The sequence below is a fragment of the Leptodactylus fuscus genome, chromosome 9, assembly GCF_031893055.1.
Source record: "Leptodactylus fuscus isolate aLepFus1 chromosome 9, aLepFus1.hap2, whole genome shotgun sequence".
NCBI classification, from domain to species: Eukaryota; Metazoa; Chordata; class Amphibia; order Anura; family Leptodactylidae; genus Leptodactylus; species Leptodactylus fuscus.
In genome coordinates this window covers 60,132,130-60,155,520 of record NC_134273.1, presented here as the reverse complement: position 1 = coordinate 60,155,520, position 23,391 = coordinate 60,132,130, and the positions used below count along the sequence as shown (strand labels likewise).

General features: G+C 43.3%; 1 protein-coding gene across 2 annotated transcripts; it reads left to right on the top strand.

Moving 5' to 3' along the window:
- The first annotated feature begins 220 nt into the window (after positions 1-220).
- Positions 221-21,623, top strand: RNPC3 (RNA binding region (RNP1, RRM) containing 3). 2 transcript variants are annotated; one of them, XM_075287322.1, is made up of 15 exons: positions 221-400; positions 1,278-1,325; positions 2,275-2,390; positions 4,409-4,489; positions 7,630-7,741; positions 7,983-8,051; positions 8,502-8,659; positions 9,085-9,207; positions 10,193-10,302; positions 11,710-11,880; positions 12,072-12,166; positions 12,247-12,305; positions 13,346-13,478; positions 14,251-14,318; positions 21,564-21,623. In XM_075287322.1, exons 1-14 carry the CDS (start codon positions 263-265, stop codon positions 14,308-14,310), a joined length of 1,473 nt encoding a protein of 490 aa, XP_075143423.1. In that variant the 5' UTR covers positions 221-262; the 3' UTR covers positions 14,311-14,318; positions 21,564-21,623. The 2 variants fall into 2 exon arrangements, with proteins under 2 accessions (XP_075143423.1, XP_075143422.1); XM_075287321.1 differs by lacking the exon at positions 21,564-21,623 and adding an exon at positions 15,957-16,185.
- Positions 21,624-23,391: the final 1,768 nt, after the last annotated feature.

The following is a 23,391-nucleotide window of genomic DNA, read 5'->3' as shown; positions in this document are numbered from 1 at the left end:
TTTAAAATATTTTTCACTTCCCCTGGCCTATATGAAATATAAATTTTTGCCTTGGCAACTCCTTTAACTAATCCGCATTGCAAAAAATAGTTTTTCACTGCTTTCTCTATTTGGTCCAGTAGGTGGCGCTGCTGCGCTCGCATTCAGCCTAAAGTTATGACGATGCTGGTTGGGAGCAAGGTTGGCGGAAGTGTCACAATCTCGCGGGGCTACGCACGGGATTCTCGCAACCTGGCGGAAGTTTGGCTTCAGTAATGAAAGAATGGAGCCTGTGGGGAAGAAGACGCTACTGGTTCGGCATCTCCCGTCTCAACTCAGTCCGGAGGAGCAAAGACAGCTGCTGGAGAAGAGCGGCGCAGACAGTGTTCGCTTGTGTTCTGGGAGAACTCGCGGCAGTCTGGTGAGAGACAGATCCGGGGGTAGAGATCATGTGTCATGGCCGAATGATGGGCACAGGGAGCAGGCAGGACAGCACAGTGCCTCTTAGAGGAGAGGAGGAGTCTAGGGCAGGAATGGGTTAACTGGATTGTAAATTATTGGGGTAGTAATTATAGGGTTGTGTGTGATTGGGGCAATAATCTGCAAGGATTGTGCAGGACTGGGGCAATAATCTGCAAGGATTGTGCAGGACTGGGGCAATAATCTGCAAGGATTGTGCAGGACTGGGGCAATAATCTGCAAGGATTGTGCAGGACTGGGGCAATAATCTGCAAGGATTGTGCAGGACTGGGGCAATAATCTGCAAGGATTGTGCAGGACTGGGGCAATAATCTGCAAGGATTGTGCAGGACTGGGGCAATAATCTGCAAGGATTGTGCAGGACTGGGGCAATAATCTGCAAGGATTGTGCAGGACTGGGGCAATAATCTGCAAGGATTGTGCAGGACTGGGGCAATAATCTGCAAGGATTGTGCAGGACTGGGGCAATAATCTGCAAGGATTGTGCAGGACTGGGGCAATAATCTGCAAGGATTGTGCAGGACTGGGGCAATAATCTGCAAGGATTGTGCAGGACTGGGGCAATAATCTGCAAGGATTGTGCAGGACTGGGGCAATAATCTGCAAGGATTGTGCAGGACTGGGGCAATAATCTGCAAGGATTGTGCAGGACTGGGGCAATAATCTGCAAGGATTGTGCAGGACTGGGGCAATAATCTGCAAGGATTGTGCAGGACTGGGGCAATAATCTGCGGGGATTATGCAGGACTGGGGCAGTAACCAGTATGGTAGTAATGTGTTAGGATTGTGTATGATTTTGTATTATGTTTTTATTTCAGAAAAATGTTGCTTTCGTGACTTATCCAAATCCGTATGCAGCTGCAAAGGTAAGTGCAACTCTATGGTGATTGCATGGCGAGGGATCATGTGTTTAATTTGCCTTTAAGAGGTCTGACAAGTCTGTTTTTTTAAACAGGACTTTTCATGTCCTCGGGGACATGTGATTTTTTTTTATACCGCAAGAAAGCAGACAATGCACTGAATTCAGTTAACTGTCGGCTCTCCTGTTTTTCCCCCCAGGGCTGGAAATATCCTTGCTGTTATAGCGGCACCGATCTCTGCCCACTGTCAGAAGGGCGTTCCTGACAGTCTAGCTGGGCTGTAAGAAGCACCCCTCCTGACAGTACTCGTCCATACCCCTTTACTATCAGAGGGAGCTGTTCCTTACCGCCCAGCGGTGACGCTAAACTGTGAGGAACACCCCAGCGGAGATCCGGCGGTAGGAAAGACAAAGAAACATCACCATTTTCGACTTATAATAAGAGCTGTTGTCAAGTTATTTAATGGGGAACACAATTGCAGTTGTCATATTCATTATATCGATGATAAAGAGTTAAGGGCTTGTCCAGAAACGTTGGAACTCCTGACGGAGGCTGTGGAAGGGGTCGCACAATCAAAAAAATTATACTCCACTATCCCCTTGCACTTTGTTGTCCGCCATCACTGTCTGGTCCATTGCCTGTGCCAGTGGCAGTCCACGTTTGACTGATATGGCCAGTTAGTGGCCTCAGCCACAGAGATGGAGCCAGTGACGAAATGTGTAGACAACTCCTTCCTAGCTGTATAGCAGTGTGCACATCCACCTTAATAGCCAGGTCTCTGCATAGCAGATGGATTTCTGTTCTGGTAAGGAACAGAGCCTGTCCGGTGGCATCAGAGGAAGCAAGAACGGACTATATGTCAGATGGGATAGAAGGCTGAGTGAGTTTTGGTTGATCACTCTGTAAAGGCTAGCTATACTAGCTGGTTTATTGTATGTATTTCTCCCATTTCCAGGCTCTTTCAGTGCTCCACCAGCTCAATGTACTCGGGCATACTCTTGTTGTTGAATATGCAAAAGAAGATCACGTTCACCTACCTGACCAGCCGGCCATTTCTGAGAAGAAGAAAAGGTTTGGGACCCTTCTGCAGATTTATATTAAAATGTAACATGACCCTTGTCAAAGGACAAGGACAGAAATGAGTTCTGTCAGTCAGCTGCCACTACACACATTAGTCCTATCATGCTTGGCTGGATTTAGCTTTTTTAGGACTTAAAAGAACTGAAAAGGGTTTATTCATTTATGTCCCTGCTCATTGGCATATCAGTGAGTGACTTCTTGACTTAGAAGTCCAGTGAGCGGCATTACTCAGTGAGTGACAGCCATCTTTGTCAGCACAGTCATACTGGGAAGGTTTTCACCACTCACATAACTTGTAAGTCCAGGATGAGGAAGGATATTAGAGAATTACAATTTATCTCTATATTAGGGCAGGGCGATCAATCAAAAAAATAACTGAAACCGAACATCAAGGGTAACCAGCATGATTTTGTTCACATCAGTTATTTCAGTTTAGTTATTACGATATTTGTGAGGTTCTACCTGAAGTTTTGTTTGGACAGAAAACGCCAGAATTCGGGGAAAAGCGGTGGCTCAGTGGTTAGCACTGTAGCCTTGCAGTGCTGGAGTCCTGGGTTCGAATTTCGCCAGGAACAACATCTGCAAGGAGTTTGTATGTTCTCCCCGTGTTTGCGTGGATTTCCTCCCATTCTACAAAGACATACTGATAGGAAGAACAAATGTACATAGTGATCCCTATATGGGGCTCAAAATCTACATTTAAAAAAACAAAAACCGCCTGAGTTGGAACTGCTATTAATATACTGTGTGGTCTCTTCAGGTGTAATAAGTGGAGGCCCAGAGGAAGTGATCAAACATTAACAGTGTCACCAGCCTCTTCTGGGCTATGGCACGACTCCATGATGTCTTTGGGTCTATGAGCTGACGTCAGGGGCTGTTGAGGACTCAGCAGTCCCTAACATTAGCCAGAAGACCCGAAGACGGTAGAGAGTTGAACCAGAGCCTAGGAGAGGCGAGTAACACTGTTTATTATGTTTGATCACCTCCCCTGTACCCCTGCTAATTATTTAGGTCATAATCGCCCAGCCCTACTCTTTATCAATCTGCTCAGTTCTTCTTACTCTACAACATGTTAACTATGTCTGAGCTGTCAGCTTTGGCCAGTGCAAAAAGATTCCCAAATATCAGTTGCAATCTAAAGGGTCAATCCAATAGCAAACATTCAGAATCCCTGCAGTGGCCTTATTAGAGGACTGAAGTATTTCACAGTCACCATAGACATCAAGGACAGTCTGTGTAATGTGCAGGGTCCCCTAGAGTGAGAGATGTTCATTGCAGCCACAGTATACTTTAAATTAAAGTTATCTGCATACATTAGTTACAATGGTTGTCTAAGGGCTAGTTCATACAGAGTTTTTTTGCAGGCGGATTTTGACGCAGAACCTGTCTCAAAATCCGCCTGCAAAAATGACTTCAATGGGAGCCGATCGCTTTTTTTTTTTCCCCACTACCTAGCAGCGGACAAAAGAAGTAAGATGCCCTATCTTGCCGCGGATTCCGCATCTCGAGATACACTCCTGTTTAGGCCCATTCATTCGTGCCTAATCAGGAGTGGGATGCTGCAACAGAATGCCGATGCACTGCATCAGCATCCCGTCGCGGCCAGCCACACGGAAGTTCAAACGGCGGAAACCATTTTCCGCTGTTTGAACATAACCTCAGGGGGAGATGACACCTGACACCGCACTAATCAGCAGCTGCAGCCATCGGATCTGCCAAACTTCAGAAGATTCCAGTGTGCCATGATTTTCTTAGAGGTCCAATGTTGACTCGGAGAGTTCTTGGGCAACCCCATTAAGCCTCCAATGTTTTATGTAACCAGTTCAATATATTTACTGGAAAAGGAAGTCCATAGGGATAAGCATAGGCTTCAAAAACTATAAAAGATGGTGCTTCGTCTAGTCCTGTGAATAATAAGGTTTTTTTCTTGTAACCAAGGCAGCAGTCTGTAGTAATATGTAATTCTATATTTCACTTTTTTTTTCCATTTAATTTCTACCTTTTAACAGTGGAGAGAAAGCAGACGAAATTAAAGCCTCAAAACCTCCGGACGAGGTGTCCATTGAGAGAGGAATCGCACCAAATCACGGGTTTGTGACTGTAAATGTGTATGTATGTGTGAGTGTCTTTTGTGAGCAGCCTTTCTGTAGATTGGAGACAACCTGTCATACTTTTGGATAGGTCTTGGCATTTGGACTAAACATCACTAAAGTGAAATCCAGTTGCATTAACCAACATGATGTTTCTGATGGCTGATATTTTGGATCTATTTGTATCACTGGTTTTTCCCCTCATTTACTCTGTCCTATAGATCAGAGCTTGGACTCCTAAACTGTAGGTCCCCACTTTGTCAGCTGGCTGTTACAAAGCTGCTGGACAGAGCAGGGACTCCTAAACTTAGTGCAGGTCCCCTTCACTTCGCTTGAGAAGAGACTGCTGTCTGCCTCCTTTTACAATAGGTTTGCTCCAGGTCTCAAATCTAGGCCTTCCTTTGTGGAAGGCGGAGAGTCTACAAGCTGAGCGATAGCTCAGCCGTTATACATGAAATCCCCAATATTATCCTCCTTTTTACATATATAATGTGCTAGTCTAAAGAGATAACTCTATACTTCAATATTACATTAAATAACATACATAGGCCTGGTTCACATCTGCATTCCGTATTCCGTTTGGGGAGTCCGCTATGGGACCGCCCGAACAGAATGTGGTTTTAACTGTGTGTATGGTGTTGCACTGTAACTAATAGTGCCCTATTACAGTTATAATGCCCCCCCCCCTCCCTCAAGTTTATAACAGTCCCACACACACCGGTAATGTTATGAATTGACGAGCATTATATCTGTAATAGTCCCCTCCCCCAATCCCAGGTTATATCCTCTCTACACATGCACACAGGTAATATTACCTGCGAGGGGCAGTGCCAAGACACGCTTACAGTAATAGTGCCTTCCAGTTAATAACCTGTGTGTGTGGGAGGGGGGGCTGTTATTAACTGTAGGGGGCACGTAAATGTAATAGTGCCCTAATAGTAGCAGTCGCCATCCCACACATGTATTAGTCTCCATCTCCACAGGTAATATTAACTGGGGTGGGGGCAGTCACTATTAATGTAATAGTGACCCTCACAGGTAATGTTACCTGTGGGGGGCAGTATTACATTTAAAGGGATTCTACAACTAAATCAAGATTTTTTTTCTAATTACCACATCGGAATAGCCTTAAGAAAGGCTATTCGTGTCTTACCTTACCTTAGAAATACCAGTTTATGTATGCAAATTAGTTCTCCACAGCAATGAGGGCGGGCCCCAGCACTCAAACGGTGATGGCGGCGTCCCCACTGCTGCCCAAGAGCTCACTCCCAACGACTCCTCCATCTTCAGCTGCAACCCCACCTCTTCTGTCTTCCGTCTCAGTCCAACTTCCGACGCCTGCGCAGTACACTCCTGTATTGAACTACAAGAGCAAGAGCGGCCTCCCAAAAATGGCCGGTACTGTGTCCAGCCGGCAGCCATTTTTGGGAGGTCGCTCTTGCTTTTGTAGTTCAATACAGGAGCGTAATGCTCAGGCGTCGGAAGTTGGACCGACAGAAGACAGAAGAGGCGGGGTTGCAGCTGAAGATAGAGGCGTTGCTGGAGTGAGCTCTCGGGCAGCAGTGGGGACGCCGCCATCGCCGTTTGAGCGCTGGGTCCCGCCCTCATTGCTCCCTTTAAAATGTCCCCCCGTTCATAACATTATCTTCGCTTGGGGGACTGGGAAAGCGACACATTTACAGCAATAGTGCCCCTGAGTGATGGTCCCCTCTAATTCAATGAGAGAACCCTCCACCCTTACCCATGCTTTTATTAAGGGAGCTGTCCATACCACAGATAAGTTATGCTTTGATATGGAGAGATCTCCCTTCATAAAGTATAGAGAACTGTATAAATGTAATCATTAAATATGTCCTTTATTGTATTCTTTATGAGCTTCCCAGTTGACCCTTAAACCCCACTGGGCCACAGGGAAAATTGGCATAAATGTAAGTGATGCTTGATATAAAAAAAAAAAAAAGCTTGGGGACCGCTGGTCTATGAGATCCGTGGGTTTCCGCAGTAGCCGCTTTTAAAATGGATTAGGTGTCCGTTCCTCAGGTCCCCAAGCAGACCTGAAAAACAGAAACCCAGATGCGTAATCTAGATTTCTGCAAAATAGCTCTTAAGTGGAGTCTGTCACCTCAGGCTCACCTCATTGTCATTCTTTTTTGCCAATGAAAATTTGTGCTAATGTTAGATAGATTAATTTAATTCTCAGTGTGCAAATGAGCAATCTGGAGCACTGAGGGCAGCTCTGTTGCTCCAAACTGCTACACCCCACATTGTTTGAATATTACTCCTTCCTCCATTCCTTCTTTGTGTGACAGAGCTAAGGAGCTTTGCTAAAATCTTGCTTGGTTGTTTTTTTTTGTTTGTTTGTTTGTTTTTCTATTGAGGACGTTTCACCACCTCTAACAAGTTCAGTTCTTTAAATCATGTGATAGTCGCTACCGTTTCTGGCACAGTTGGCATTTTTATCTGTAGCCCCCACCATTCCTGAGCAATCAATGTTTTGGTGCCCGATTTATTACTTAGGTTTTGTACTGTCAGGTGGGCTGTGTCAGGCAAGAGTAGGCAAAGGGGTGTGATTCAGAGTAGGGCTGGCAATCAGTTGCTTACATTGATTATTTTGCATCATTCGGGCCCGGTTCACATCTGTGCATGGGTTTCCATTCATGGAGTTCACTTGGGGACTCCTCAAACGGAGACCTAATCTGCATTAAAAAAGTAGTTGCCTAAAGAAACTTGCAGACCATAGACTATAATGGGGTCCATGTGGTTTCCAAACGAAAAATGCAGAGAAAAAAATTGCTGCTTGCAGGATTTTCTTTGTATTTTTCATGCAGAGAGGGAGAGCTGGACAGTGTCAGATCTCGAATCAAGCGCCCTTGCCGGGTCCCTCTCGACATTGATCAGCCGATCACTGGTTGCATTGAGCACCCCCTCAGCTAGTGTGTCATGTGGGAGTGGGAAGCAGACAGTGCTGGGGGTCCCAGGATGTCTTCGAGCAGCAGCAGCTGTGGTTTGATGAGGTTAATATTGCATTTTTTTTTTTTCTATGAAATGACATTTTGCCAGGTAAGCACTTTGAATAACTGAACCTTTCATTTTCTTTTTTTTTTAAATGCTGATTTGCAGCCTTACATTGTTCATTTCAGACTTGTTTTTCCGATAAGATCCAGTCTCAAGTACTTATACCCTCCTCCAACAAGCACCGTATTGGCCAATATTGCAAATGCTTTGGCAAGTGTTCCGAAATTCTATGTGCAGGTAAATGTTTTATTACTTCTTGCGTGTTTATAAAAGGTATGGATTACACTTCTGTAGTAGGGGAGCATAAAAATCATTGTGCGCGGGTTGATACATCTTTACACTGGTACAGTCCATGAAAGGTCATCTCTATAAAATATGCATAACGGTCCAGAAAACTCCGTATAATTATCATAATAGCTTTGCAAAGCATAGGATGTGATACCATGGGCTCTGAGTAATGACATTTATTGTACTTCAGGTACTCCACTTAATGAATAAAATGAACTTGCCAGCTCCTTTTGGACCCCTTACTGCACAGCCTCCCTTGGTGAGTATAGGACGTGTAGTAATAAGGAAGACTATGGTTACTATTAGGTAAACATAGTCTTTTTCCTCTAAGGATGGGTAGGGAGTAGAGATGAGCAAACAATAGTTGAAACAGCCATTTTGAATAGCACGTGCCCATAGAAATGAATGGAAGCAGCCGACACGCAGATTTTGCGAGCGGCCGGCCGCTTAACCCCCCCGCGTGCCGGCTACGTCCATTTCTATGGGAGAGTGGTATTCGAAACGGTTGTTTCGAATAGTGTTCACTCATCTCTAGTAGGGAGTCATAATGATCAAAGGATTGGACATGTTTATATTTAATATAGTCAATCCTTGCTTCTTGTGATAGCAAAAATGTGTGAGCAGTCAGGGTAACTGGTGCCGGCTGCATTATTGTCAGGATTGATGAAGCTTGCAGACACTCATGCTTTGCTTTGTGCATTCATTGCAGTATGCAGACTATTTGGCTATGCCGTCACTGTACCCTCCAGTCCCACCTGACCTCCCGGAGAACCCACCCCTGCCAGAATTGGATGATGATTATGACATGGATGTATCCAGCAGAGAGGAGTCTGAATATGAGACTGGAGATGAGGAGGAAAAAGAGAGGTAGCTTTATAAATACACAACAGATCATATATATTATATATACATTATAGCAGACAGCTTCAAGTGCACTTGTCCAGTGTGAGAGCGTAAATCACAGTCCCCATGCTGGATTATGTAATTTTTACATATTTAGTGTTGCGTGTTTTCCCTATGAAGCCTCAGAGGCATAGTAAGATTACTTTCTGCTTTTGTAGTGTACTTTTGTTATATGCACCTTTCCCTTACCTCCTACTTATACATGGGCCTCCATTTACATGACAGATTGTAAGCGTCAAATGTATTATGAAACTATCATTTAGGGGTGTACGTAGTTTCTACCTAACTCTTTACACCTGTTTACGAGTAATTTTCTTGGCTGTGACCCCTTGTGACATTTTTTGATGTATTCTTTTAAGATACACAACTAAATGTCTATATATATTTAGGACTGCCCGTCTCAAAGAGCTAGCAGATCTGCTACCTAAGAGACCGAAGATTAAAAAACCATCTCGTCCACGGAAAAAGTTGAAGATAAAGGATCTGGTAACTGTTCCAGCTGTACAGCACAGGTTGGTACTACATGTATATAAGATATCTTTGTAGTTTGTAATCATTGGTCACTGCATGGTAATGGTTCTGTGCAGTATAAATAACATACACACCTGGCGCTAAGTATATAATGTAATTTTAGCTGAATTATATATATTATGTGTGTGGGAATAGGTACATATGGAGAGAAAAACAATAATAAATAATAAAATGTAATTGTAATGTTAATGTAAGTAAATAGCAATAATAGACAGAATGGGAAGGTATTGTGATTGGAAGGTCCTGATCGGGGCCATTCACATGGATATTTCTTGAAATAAATGGATGGCTAGAGTTTGCCAGTCTGATATGACCTCTCTATTCTGGATGACACATACACGCTCTACACGCTAATGTCCAAGTGCCCAGTTAGGAAATATAGCATAGTCTTTATAAAACAAACCCTCTAAGCGCTACAGTATAAGTAGTCTATGGGATTAAGCGCTTTAAGGGCTCGTTCACACGGGGCAAGAAGGGATGGATTTTGGCGCGGAATCTACCTCAAAATCCGCCCCCTCACAATAGAGGTGTATGTAGACCGCTAGCGATCTTTATTCCGCGAGCGGGTTGTTCCCACTTGCAGAAAAAAGAGGGGAGCTGCCCTTTCTTGAGGCAGACGCCACGGCGAAAATCGCCACGGCGCATCCGTGTCAAGACAATCCCTCCGTACTAGGCCCATTCATTTGGGCCTACTCCGGAGCGGGAAGCCGCGTCAGTCGCGGTCACTAGCCCCTTGTGAACTAGCCTTAAATGTAAAGTTTACATAAAGCCCATAAAAAGTAATTTATTTATAAATTTTACCCCTATTCTAATGTGTTACAAATCTCAGGGTTGAGATGAAATAATTTCCCTAAATATTCAGCGGCCTCCTATATTTTATTGAAATCTTTTTATTCTTTGAATCTAATCTGTTTGTGCACCTTATTAAGTTTAATGTGTCATTTTTGTCATCCTTTTTGATTTCAGCCATCCTCATGCACCTCTATCTCCCTCTGAAGTTTTTGAGCAGCCAAGTGTTATTGGGCCGAAAAAAATGGAGCTTCACATTCCTGCTGATATAACCCCAGCTACAGACGGTAAGCGAGGAGGATCCCAGCATTAGCAGACTCTAATTGTTTTGGATATAAAGGGGATTGAGTGGATGGTTGTTCATGGAAAAAAAATAAGACATCCCCTGAAAATATGGAGAGCTTATCTGTATGAGTGGTTTTATTCTGGCAAATTTGAGCTTTTCTTCGCTTGCCACCATGTAAAACTGTTTGGGCTAGTTCTCACGGGGCAAGAGGGGGCGGATTTTGACGCGGAATCTGCTTCAAAATCCGCCCCCTCACAATAGAGGTCTATGTAGATCTCTAATATTCTTTTTTCCGCTAGCGGTTTGTTCCCGCTCTTGGAAAAAGAGGCGAGCTGCCCTTTCTTCAGGTGTCCGCCTCGCAACAGCACCCTCCAGACTAGGGCTCATTCATTTGGGCCTAATCCGGAGCAGAACCCCATGTGAACTAGCCCTTTCCCTGCAAGTAGCTTCTTCAAACAAAATGTGCTACTTGCCTATAAAGAGCATCTGCCACCACTCCTGGCATTTAAGTAAGGGCTCGTTCACATCTGTGCCCGGTCTCCGTTCTGCAGGTTTCCGTTTCCTGCACAAAACAGAGGCAGGAGACTGAAACCTGCAGGACTCTTTCAAACCCATTCATTGGAATGAGTTTGAAAGATGTCCGGCCGTGAGCATTTTATGCTCTCCGCCGCGAAAACGTTTTTTTTTAAATCTGACAGAGTCGGACATGCAGTACTCTTTGTGTCCGATTTAAAAAAAAAAAAAAAAAAAAGGTTTCGCGGCGGAGAGCATAAAACACTCACCGCCACTCATGGCCGGACCCGATCTGACAGGTTTCCGTCTTCTGTATGCAGAAGACGGAAACCACAGAACGGAGACCCGAACGCTAGTGTGAACCTAGCGTAAATATGTGAATTCCTATGAATTCTGAAACCTCTTATAGTTCAGCATTTTGCCATTCTTCTCAAATACCTTTTACAAATTTAGAAGGTTGTGTCCTTACTAGGCCCAGAATTGTCAGCACTGATATGTTACGAGGCAGAACCCCCCCCCCTCCCCCATAGTTGTTGATATCCCAAAATCTAAAAAAGAAAGTTGTAATGTGCCAGGAGAAATGACCAGTTCTTTCTAAATAGGACCTGAATATTTCGTAGCTGTTAAGTATATGTCTACAGCAGAACCATACAGAAAAATTAGAAAAACACTGGGGTCAAGTACAGAAAGAAAAAATAAACTAGCCATCTGCTACCTCTGACCATAAGTTACTTATAATAAGGTGATCTTACATTATTCTCAGTCTTATTCTGGAAAAGGACTTTTCTGAAATCTTGTAGTATTCTAGTATTCATCCAGACACTGACAGAAGAGCGTAAGGTCAGAGGTTTCATGTTATATGGACAGTTTATTGAAAAATGATTGTTCTCTGTAGCCATCTCAGTCAGTGTGGACCCTGAGCTAGATGGAGAGGTCTGTGGATTTGGGAAAATCTATCCAGTTATTGAGCCCAAGGAAGAAGATGAGAATGAGGAAGATGATGATGATTTGCCAAAGGAATTTGTCTCCAGGAGGGAACTGGAGAGGGGACGGCTTTCTAAAGAAGGTAACTATACAGATTATTAGTAATATATGAGCGGGGGAGAGAATTAGCCTGTATGTGGCCTAACATATTACATGGCATAACATGTCACACGTAGAGGCCTGTTGTTCTAATAAGAGGCCTACCCAGGAATTATGTCTTCATCAAAAACGCATGAAATCACTACAAAACGGTATTGCTTTTTTTCTGTTTAGAAATGCGAAAGCTCTCTGTGTTTAAGAACTACGAGGCTGGAGAGCCAAATTGCAGACTTTATGTGAAAAACCTATCCAAACTAGTTACAGAAAAGGTATGCTGAGACTTTAGATCTGTGGCGAATTGTCATTATGTCCTTTATGCCTTATATGTTTTTTTCTTTCTCTTCAACAGGACCTGAAGTTTATATTTGGGAAATTTATTGACTTTTCATCTGACAATGAAAAAAACATGTAAGTTACATTAGTGCTGACCTTTGTTTATATACAGTTTACATTTTTAGCGTATAATGCAGGAATAGGCAACCTTCGTCACTCCAGCTGGTATGGACTACAGCTCCCAGCATGCACGTCTTTCTCTGCTGTTCTTGGAGATCCCATAGACATGACAGGAACACGCTTAGAGTTCAGGTTTCATAGTAGCAGGAGTGGCTGAAGCCCCACTTATAGTAGTTGTGATTAAGTACTGCAAGTCTGCTCGCATTCACAGTGCAAAAACAACCCCCAACCTGGAAATCCACTTTAACAACAACTCTACCCTCGCCTCTTAGTGTTCTTAAAGGGATCCTATCATTAAAACTCATTTTTTTTGTGACTAACACGTAGGAATAGCCTTAAGAAAGGCTATTCTTCTCCTACCTTTAGATGCCGGCGTTCAGTAGAAATCCCGGTTTTCGTCTGTATGCAAGTGAGTTCTCTCACAGCACTAGGGTCGTCCCTGAAGCTGCGAGAGAACTCTCCAGCACCGCCTCCATCTTCTTCAGGAACAGCCTCTCTTCGAATCTTCTTTCGGCACTGGCTTCAAACGTCTAGGCCTCGGCCAGCCGACTGCGCATGCCTGCCGGCCACAAGAGAATGCCCGCTTACACTATGTAATCGACCATTTTCTTGTGGCCAGTGGGCATGCACAGTAGGCTTTGCCCGAGGCCTAGAAGTTTGAAGCCAGCGCCGGAAGAGGTTGCGAAGAGAGGCCATTCCTGAAGAAGATGGAGGCGGCGCTGGAGAGTTCTCTCGCAGCATTGGGGATGCCCCCAGTGCTGTTTGAGCGATGAGGCCTGCCCCCAGTGTTGCAAGAGAACTCATTTGCATGCCGACGAAAACCGGGATTTATACCGAACAGTGGCTCGGAGAAGACATCTAAAGGTAGGAGAAGAATAGCCTTTCTTAAAGCTATTCCTATGTGTTAGTCACAAAAAATTGAGTTTTAATGATAGGATCCCTTTAAGCTAAGAACTCACCTACTCTCTTTCCATTCCTTGTTGCTAATATTGCAGGTTTGACATTCGTCTGATGAAAGAAGGCCGGATGAAGGGACAAGCTTTTATAGGTTTTCCCAGTGAAGAAGTGGCAGCAAAGTCCTTGAAATACACAAATGGATATGTCCTTTTTGACAAACCAATGGTCATTGTATCCTTTTATAAATGTTGTCTCTTATATAGTTTATTTATTGCTACTTTCTGACTTTTATAGGAAAGGGGGTTAGAGATTGCTGAACTCTATGGCAAAATATGGTTTTTTTTCCATAATCTTTGTTAAATGTATGTAAAATGTTATCCTAGTACACTTACTGACATTGCACAGTGGGTTACACTGCTGCAGTGTGATATCTTATAACAGACGACTATAAAAAACAGTCACTGAAAAACTTTTTTCAGATCACTTTTTATTCTTTGCTGCATTGGAGCCATTCCATTCTTGTATCTGCATGAAATATGCGGATAGTCCTGCAAGCAGCACTTCTCTCTCTGCATTTTTAGAGCGGAAACCTCACGGACCCTATTATAGTCTATGGGGTCTGCTGGTTTCCTTAGATAATTGCTTTTTTATGCGGATAGGTTTCCATTTGGGGGGGTTACCAATTGGACTTCCCGAACGCCGATGTGAACCGCACCTAAGATATCATACTGCAGTAGTTTAACCAATTGCAGATGTTTGGTTAACCCGGCTACATCTGTGCTAATACCAGGTCTGATTTTACTATTGGTCGAGCTCCACTTCAATTTATCGACCCCCAAAAAGGAGATTTCTTCTTCTCATTGTCAGAATAGTTCTCTGGCTATTTTGATTCTGTATAATAGCTAACCCAGGCCTTACTGTGACTCCTAATAGCCCTGGCTGCAGAAAGTGTCTGTACATAAGAATGACTTCTATATCATTGTTTACCTTTACTCGGTACCAGCAATTTGCGCGATCTGCTCGTCCTAAGCCTAACGCTGATAAAAAACAGAATAAGCGATAGCAGTGAAGGTAAGTTATACAAGTAGTCACGCACCTGGGTTAAGACAAAATCTCAGAGAAAATTGTATTATTAGGATTTATCAAGGGAAGCTAAAAGCGGTTGTGTTTTTCAACCATGAGTTAAAAAGCAAACCTTTACTTTTCAAGGAAGAAAGACATCAAGTGAATGAAAGGTGAGCTGCAGTAACCTGGCATAGCCACTACACAATGGGTGGAGCTGTTTAGTTCCCGCTCTCCCCGCTATGTATTTCTGCTGCCGGAGCCCTTTGTGAATAGCTAAATGGTGTGGTTGTCAGACCACCACTGATATAATAATGATAACCTATGCTAAGGTTAAAAATTTTAATACATAAATAGGAAAAAAAGGGAAAATGGAATACTCATCTCGCTTGCCGGTGATCCTCTTGATTGAGACTTCCACTTCAATTGCACCGACTACTTCAGCTCTGCCCGGATAGATACTCCCTCGGCTTGGAGTGTGAAAGTAAATCCATCAATAAAAAGAGATCCAGCACGGCCATTGTAGTAGAATTAAAACTCCTTCTTTATTTACAAATCCACATAATGTTGCTTACACTCATCTTTCAAAAACACAGCATCAGGCCTGAAAAAACCTTCCTTCTTTGAAGAAGGAAGGTTTTTTCCGAAACGCGTCAGCCTGACGCTGTGTTTTTGAAAGATGCGTGTAAACAACATTTTTATGTGGATTTGTTAATAAAGAAGGAGTTTTAATTCTACTACAATGGCCGTGCTCTTTTTATCGATGGATTAATTAACTAAAAATTTTGGCTGGGACACTTTGTAAAAGTGCGTTACTCCGGAACCACAAGAGAAGTGGATCCAAATAAAATGTTTATGAAAATCCTAGAATAGTGCACCCCCTGCCACCTTTGAGTCCTGAGACACTTTAATTAACTTTGCCTATATTAGTACATTCCTTAAATTTATACACAAGTTTCTGCACAGGTAATTTCCAAGGGGGAAAAGGCTGTTCAACTAGGGCTGAGCTATCAGGATCGGAAATATTGGATCGGGTTCCGATCCCGCCTAAAAAAGAACAGGAGCGGAATTCCGATCCTGATCGCTCAACCTTACCTGCACAGAACCGCTGCCATTCCCCAGAGCTCCCGGCCGTTGTTCTCTGTCTTCTCTGTCATTCACACACCGGCAGAGCGCCGTGCGCGCCCCTGCCTCCCTAGGCTAGTGTTACAGATGCTGGGAGAAGGCGGGGCTTGTTGTGGCTTAGTAGAGCGTGGGCGGGTACTGGGAGGGAAGACGTGGGTGAAGCCTTGAATTTTTGGACTCCATGCTGTGTAGTGAATAGAATCGTTTTTAAAATCCGATTTTCCATCATTAAAAAATCACATTGACTTGCAATAGGATCAGGATCGGGTTTGGATGGAAAATGATCGGAAATCGGATTTTAAAAACAATCCTGAAATCTCAAGATCGGCTCAACCCTACATGCAACTAAAGCCGCTGCTGCAAAGCCCTTACCCCTAATCTATAAAACTGTCCTTATATATTTCACCAATACTCTGAAATGACTGCAGCCATACGTTCAGTACAGCATTGCAGTGTGTATTATGCCTTGTCTGAAGAGCACAGACCATGCACTGAAAACAGTTGCTATTCTTCTCCTTAAAGATGGCCGTGTAACTGCTGTTTGACATGAACAAATTGTATCCTTTCCTGTTGTATCCTTTGCAATTGATTTCTTCGAGCCCCACTGAATACATATAAGATGCAGTGCTGTATTAAAGAAGGACCTGTTACCTCTCCTGACATGTCTACCATAGTAAATGCTTGCATATTGTGCTGCTGTGTTACTTTCTGTTGTGGCCTTCATTTGTTGTTTCTCCTGACTTACAAATAAATTGACAACTGTGGGGTCTGTCCTTTACTAATGATGTCAGCACGTATTGGTCAGTGTCACGGTTTAGGGACACTCCTCCAGTCGATCACGCCCCATTGTCAATTTATTCCTAAACTTTGAGGAGTAACAGTACAATGCAGAGATTTGAAGGGAATCTGTCAGGGTAATTTAGGACACTTAAACCAGCTACAGTCTGTGGCCACGTTAAAAATAAAGAAGCTTTTTACTTTTCTATCGACTGTAATCTTCACACCGCTGCAGTTCTTCAGTGAAGTCAGAGGAGTACACATTGCCTACACTGCACATCTGCTGGACCTTGAGCGCATGCGCAGCGAAGGCAGAATGAACATCTCTGGCGTCACTGATGAACAGCTCAGGCGCCAGGAGCACCAGAGATGAGTCCGGTGAGATTCATTGTAGTCCTCTCTAGGTGAATAAAGTCTGTTTTTTTGTTTTTTTGTTTTTTTGTTTTGTTTTTTTAATGTGGCTTTGGATCGTGTTATAACAGGGTAATACAGGACACTAAACCCCAGTCCTAGCTCACCCTACAGGTTTCCTTTAAGTAAAGATGCTTGATAAAGTATTCACTTAAACAGACGTCTCTGCGTCCCGCTGCATTGATTGTTTTGTTTTCCTTTTTTGTGTAAATATTTTGTTTGAAATAGAGGCAAGCATTATAAAATTGTTTGTCATGTGCAATATAATTTCTTAATATACAGATGTATCAGGTGCCATATGTACAGATGGCATGCTGCTCACTTATGCCAAAGTGCGCTACACTATGTATCCTCACAAATAGAATGGGCTTAAAGGGATCCTATTATTCCGAAGTATTTTTTTCTGCATAACACGTCGGAATAGCCTTAAGAAAGGCTATTTGTCTCCTACCTTTAGAAGTGGTCTCCGGCCCGCCGTTCGGTAGAAATACCAGTTTTTACCGGTATGCAAATGAGTTCTCTCGCAGCACTAGGGGCGGGCCCCAGCTCTCCAACAGCACTGGGGGTGTACCCAATGCTGCCAGAGAACTCTCTCCAGCGACGGCTACATCTTCAGCAGCAACCGCCTCTTCTGTTGTCTTCTTCCGTCTGGGGTCACACTCCGCTCTTGCACACATGCACAGTAGGCTCCTGTAGTTCTACGGAGAACTACAGGAGCATACTGTGCAAGAGCGACCTCCAAAACAATGGCCGCCGGCCGGCATGCGCACTCAGCTCTGCTAGCGTCTCGATGGCAGAGCTGACTGCACAGATGTCGGAGCGTGACCCAGACGAAAGAAGACGACAGAAGGGGCGGTTTCTGCTGAAGATGGAGCTGTCGCTGGAGAGGGTTCTCTAGCAGCATTGGGGATGCCGCTAGTGCTGTTTGAGCGCTGGGACCCGCCCCCAGTGCTGCGAGAGAACTCATTTGCTTACCGGTAAAAAACGGTATTTCTACCGAACGGCGGGACAGAGACCACTTCTAAAGGTAGGAGACAAATAGCCTTTCTTAAGGCTATTCCGAAGTGTTAGGCAGAAAAAATTACTTCTGAATGATAGGATCCCTTTAATGCAAATGGTGCAGTGCAGATTGTGCTTGCTACATCTAGGTCTATAGTTTTAGTTTTTGTCATGTTTAAAATTTCAAAGTCCTAACCTTCGAACTCTTTTCAGCTACCCCTAGAGGGAGCCTATTAGCCACAATCACAACTACAGTGACAGCATTTTTTTTGCAGAATTGAAGCTAGTTTTCTTTTTCTTTTTTTTTTTTTTGTTTTTTGGTGACCATCGTCCTTAAAGCTCTAAAGTCACTGTGTGTATTTATCTCTGTGTATTATTGAAATGAAGGGGGAAAAAAAACGTTCCTGCCTTCTCATCAGTGTCTTGAACCTAATCTGAAAAGTTCATTTTAACTTTGCAATCTTTAAAGGGATTCTATCATTAAAATCAAATTTTTTTCTCGATCACATGTAGGAATAGACTTAAGAAAGGCTATTCTTCTCCTACCTTTAGATGTCTTCTCCACCCCGCGTTGGAAATCCCGGTTTTCGTCTGTGTGCAAATGAGTTCTCTTACAGCACTGAGGGTGGTCCCCAATGCTGCAAGAGAAATCTCCAGTGCTGCCTCCATCTTCAGGAACAGCCTCTGCGCGTCTTCTTCCGGATCTGGATTCAAATTGCTACGCATGCGCAGTCGGCTCTGCCATCGGGCCTCGGGCAAAGCCAGCTGCACATGACTGCCTGTTGTAAGCAGCCATTTTCTTGTGGCCGCTTACACAGTAACGCAGTCCGCTTTGCCCGAGTTCCGATGGCAGAGCCGACTGCACATGCGTAGAAGTTTGAATCCAGCTCCGGAAGAAGACGTGCAGAGAGGCTGTTCCTGAAGAAGATGGAGGCGTCGCTGGAGATTTCTCTCAGCATTAGGGACGCCCCCAGTGCGGCGAGAGAACTCATTTGCATACTGAAGAAAACCGTGATTCTTCCGAATGGCGGCGCAGAGAAGACGTATAAAGGTAGGAAAAGAATAGCCTTTCTTAAGGATATTCCTACATTTGATCGAGAAATAATTTGATTTTAATGATAGAATCCCATTAAAGCCTAAGGCTACGGTCCCTTGTTGCAGAATGCTGCTAAAAAACGCAGCAGAAACTCATCTCGTTTTTTTTTCTGCTGCATTTCTCTCTGGATCTTCTTCTCTTATTAAAACTATAGGGAAAACGCGAGCCTTTCACAGGTATAATTGACATGCTGCCTTTCTCAGAAATGTGTGTTCTTTTTTTTTTTGCTGCTTTTCTAGTGTTTTTTTTTTTTTTTTTCCTCTGTAGTGTGTGGATGGGATTAGCCAGAATTTGTTTCTCTTTGCTGATACTGTAAATTGTAAGGCTTTAGCCTAAAAGAGGGGGTGACACAAGAGGTAGCAGGGGTGATATCGGAGGTAGCATTACTTATACAGTGGTCAGACCATTTTGTAATAGAGGTTACGGTCATTACACAAACATAAAACTGTGTGAGCCGTCGCTAGTCGTGTCCTTTATTGTGCAGAAGGACATATAAAGTTAGCCTGAAACGGCATCATATTGTGTGGGGGTAATGTGGAAGCGGGGACAGAGATGAGGTTTTTTTTTAGGGATTCTAATTACAGTACGGAAGGGTTTACATTAGGAATTGTGATAGGCCTGTCTGAAAATATGTCTTTAGTTTGCACTTGAAACTGTAGAAATTGGGAGTTAATCTGATTGTCTGGGATAGAACATTCCAGAGAAGTGGTGCAACTCGGGAGAAGTCTTGTATACAAGTGTGGGAGTTAGTATTTAAAATATACCACGATTCTAAATGGCACAAGCTGGCCCAGTAGCAGTGGCCGTGACACCTTTGGTACTGTAATTAGAATTTTTTATTTTTTTTTTGCTAGAAATTTTGTTTTACTATTCTTTCCAGACTTTATAATTCAGCGAGTGGAGTATTTTTTTTTTTAGCATGCACTGCCAATTCTAAGATTTTGCCCCAGCATCTCAATGGGTTTCAATTAAGGACTAACTTGGCTACTCCAGAACTTTTTTAAAAAATTTTTTTATAGATATTAACAGGTGGACTTGGCTGTGTGCTTTGGGTTATTATTCTGCTGCGTATACCACCTGTTCTTGAGCTCTAGGTCACAACATAGTGTTTTTCTTTCTTTCTTTTTTTTTTTTTTTTTTTTTGTCAACAGTGGTTTGAAACTCTCCCATGGAAGTCATTTTTGGCCAGTGTCTTTCTTGAAATTGTGGTGTGTGACCTTATAGGAGACAAGTGAGGTCTGCAGTTCTTTAGATGTAGGCCAACCATCCCGGTTCACCACTGTTCCAAGTTTTCTTCATTGGTAGGTAATGCCACTCCTTGTGGTTTTCTGGAGTCTGAGTCTTAGCAGTGACTTTGTAACTCTTTCCAGACTGGTAGATTTCAATGACTTGGCTTGGTATCTGCATTAGAGTCTCTTTAGAACATGGCGTCATATGCCGTTTTGGACCCTCTAGCATGCTTCATAATAGCAGACTGGTGTTGTGTAAGTGAACGATTCTATCCAAAAGGTCTAGTCTGGGATTATCTAGAAAAATTCAACCCAGTTGTTAGCTGAATTTGCTTTATTGGTTTCTTTGGAAGCTAAGTGCAGTAGTTTATTTTTCACTTAGGGTTAGATAGGGCTTTACAGCAAATTAATTCATCAATTTCAGTTATACTTAAAGAGGACCTTTCATGGATTTGGGCACAGGCAGTTCTATATGCTGCTGGAAAGATGACAGTGCGCTGAATTCCCGATCTGTGCCCCGGGGAAAGAGCTATCGGTCCCGGTGCCGTAGCTCTTTACGGTCAGAAGGCCATTACTGACAGTCTGTCAGGAACATTCTTCTCCACAGCAGCGCCTATCGTGCTGTACTGCGTGAGCAGGGAGGAACGCCCCCTCCCTCTGCTCACAGTGTTCGTCCATAGACGAGTATTATCAGGAGGGGAGGGGGCGTTCCTCCCCGCTCACACAGCACAGCGCTGTAGGCGCTGCTGTGAAGAAGGACGTTTCTGACAGACTGTCAGGAACGGCCTTCTGACCGTAAAGAGCTACGGCATCGGGACCGATAGCTCTTTACCCGGGGCACAGATCAGGAAAGCCGACAGTGCGCTGAATTCAGCGCACTGTCGGCTTTCCAGCAGTATATAGAACTGCCATGACAAAATGGAGGTCATTTTCGGATTCATCGCACCAAAAAACATACATATTACGTGGAATGACCAAAACAGCTCTTGAAAAAGAAATTCTTGAAGACCTGTGTAATTTGATAAATTTGAAGACAATTTTGCACTTTGAAGGAAATCCTGACGTCTAGGAGTTTTTTCAATATTTTATTTGTTTTCAGCACACCAAAATACATGGAAATTAGATGAAAACAATGAAACAGCTTTTCAGTCGCAGACCTGTGTAATTGATGTCCGCTGGTTCATCAGAGAACCTTTTATATGCATGGATCCTTGCATAGATTTTTCCGGCAACCTTGTGTATATTTTCTGTGCTGTTTTCCACAAAGCCTGCTCACATGTGGAATTTATGCGGACAAACAGTGATTTTTTTTTTTTATGTGGACATAAAAGATGCGCCACAAACAAAGCAGTTATCGCTTCTTACTTCATGGTTGTATGGTTTTAAACTTCAGGCCCAGTAACTACTAAAAACACATTTACAGGGGCACCTTAATATGAAAAGTCGTTTGATATGAAATATATAAATGTCACAATATGCAAAATAGAAGGAATCGGGAATTGGGGCAGACACGTCTTCTTCACACTGTATACCGTCGTCTGTTTAACGTCCGTGTATTCATCTTACAGGCTATGCACCAATCTTCTTATCTCCATTACCATCTCTCTCCTATTGTAGGTGAAGTGATCTTTGGCGTGATGCAGTTTCTGGACATTGGACCCAGGATACGTAACTGAGAAGTATTTTACGTTGTATATTGTTTTGTTTATTGTGTAAATAAATTTTTATTTTACAAAAAAACATTAAACATTGTGTTCCGGCTCTTTAATAGTGCACCTAGTGAGCAGGTTATGGGTGAGTGATGATACATTGTATACAGATGATTTGGCCTATTCTGCATTTTTAGTCTGTCTACTAAAGGATTGCATTGTAGGACGTTTAGGTTATTATTAGCTAAATATACCAACTCGCAGGCGGTTTTCAACTGTTGCTGTAGCCTAAAATGTGACCTTAAAACAGTATTATGTTAGTGCTGGAAGAAACACTAAGCTCCTATAGTATTACTATCTATGTGTTATCATGCCCTCCATAGGAAACCTGTCCCTTAACCTCTTAGCGATCATGGATGTAATACTATGTCCTGTGTCGCATGGGGAGAGAATTCAGGAGCTGAGCTCTCTCCATACATGGTGCATGTCGGCTGTATAATACAGCCAGCACCTGACACTAATCCGTTAGATGCCGCAGTCAAACGGGACCATTTTTCACCAATCACTGCCCTCCTGAATGTCATCTGAGGGCGGTGATTGGTTGCCATGACAGCCAGGAGCCCACTGCATTTGATCTATTAATTAATTTAATTGCATCAGATCTATTCATTATTATTAATCATATTGTTTAATAGAGAGGTAGGCATTTTGCTATTCACTGCAATACGGTAATATTGCCATGTATTGTATGAGCAATCAGACCCCCTAGGTTTCAAGGTCCCTAGGAGGTCTGATCATTTAAAAGTATAAGGGCTCATTCACACAGGGCAAGAGGGGGCGGATTTTGACGCCGAATCCACTTAACAATCCGCCCCCTCACAATAGAGGTCTATGTAGACTGCTAGCGTCCTTTTACCGTGAGCGGTTTGTTCCCGCTCACGGAAAAAAGAAGCAAGCTGCCCTTTCTTCAGGCGGATTCCACGGCCAATTCAGCCGCGGCGTCCACCTCACGACAGTACCCTCCGGACTAGGCCCATTCATTTGGGCCTACTCCAGAGTAGGAAGCCACAACAGTCGCGGCAGGCACATTTTGGTCCTATTCTTACACGGCTTCCCGCGTCAAAATCGGGACCAAAATACGCCGTCACCAACACCGTGTGAACTAGCCCTAAAAATTCAAACATAAAGTAAACGTAAACACATTAGATATCCCCGTGCTCCAAAATGCCCGAACTATTAAAATATTTATCCCATACAGTGAACGTTGTAGTGCCAAAAAAATTCCAAATGGTCAAGCATTTTTTTCAACACTTTGCCTCCTATAAAAAAAAAAATTAAATAAAAAGCGATCAAACCATCAGATCTTGCCCCAAATGTCATCTTGTCCCGCATAAAAAGACGCTATACCCAGCTCCATAAATGTAAATATGAAAACGTTACCGGTGTCGCACAGTATTTTCTAACTCGAGCTGCTAGTCCCAGATATTGTCTGTGTAATACAGCCAAGACCCAGAAGTTACCTGTGGCTTGGAAGCCCTGTACTATTTTGATGTTGAGCGTTACCTATATGCTCAGTGCAACGTAACAGTACGGAGCGGAAAGGGGTTAATAAAGCATTTTGATCAATAGTAATAACTAGTGGCAGAATGTAGAAGACATCTATTTATTTTCTCATTTGTTTTTACGTCAATGTTCAAGAGAAAGATTAGTAGTCATGTAAAGTTATTTCTTCGGAAAGTTGTCCTAAGGGTTACTTTTTAACAGAATGTGTTACTTTACCAGCTGGGCACAGGTTA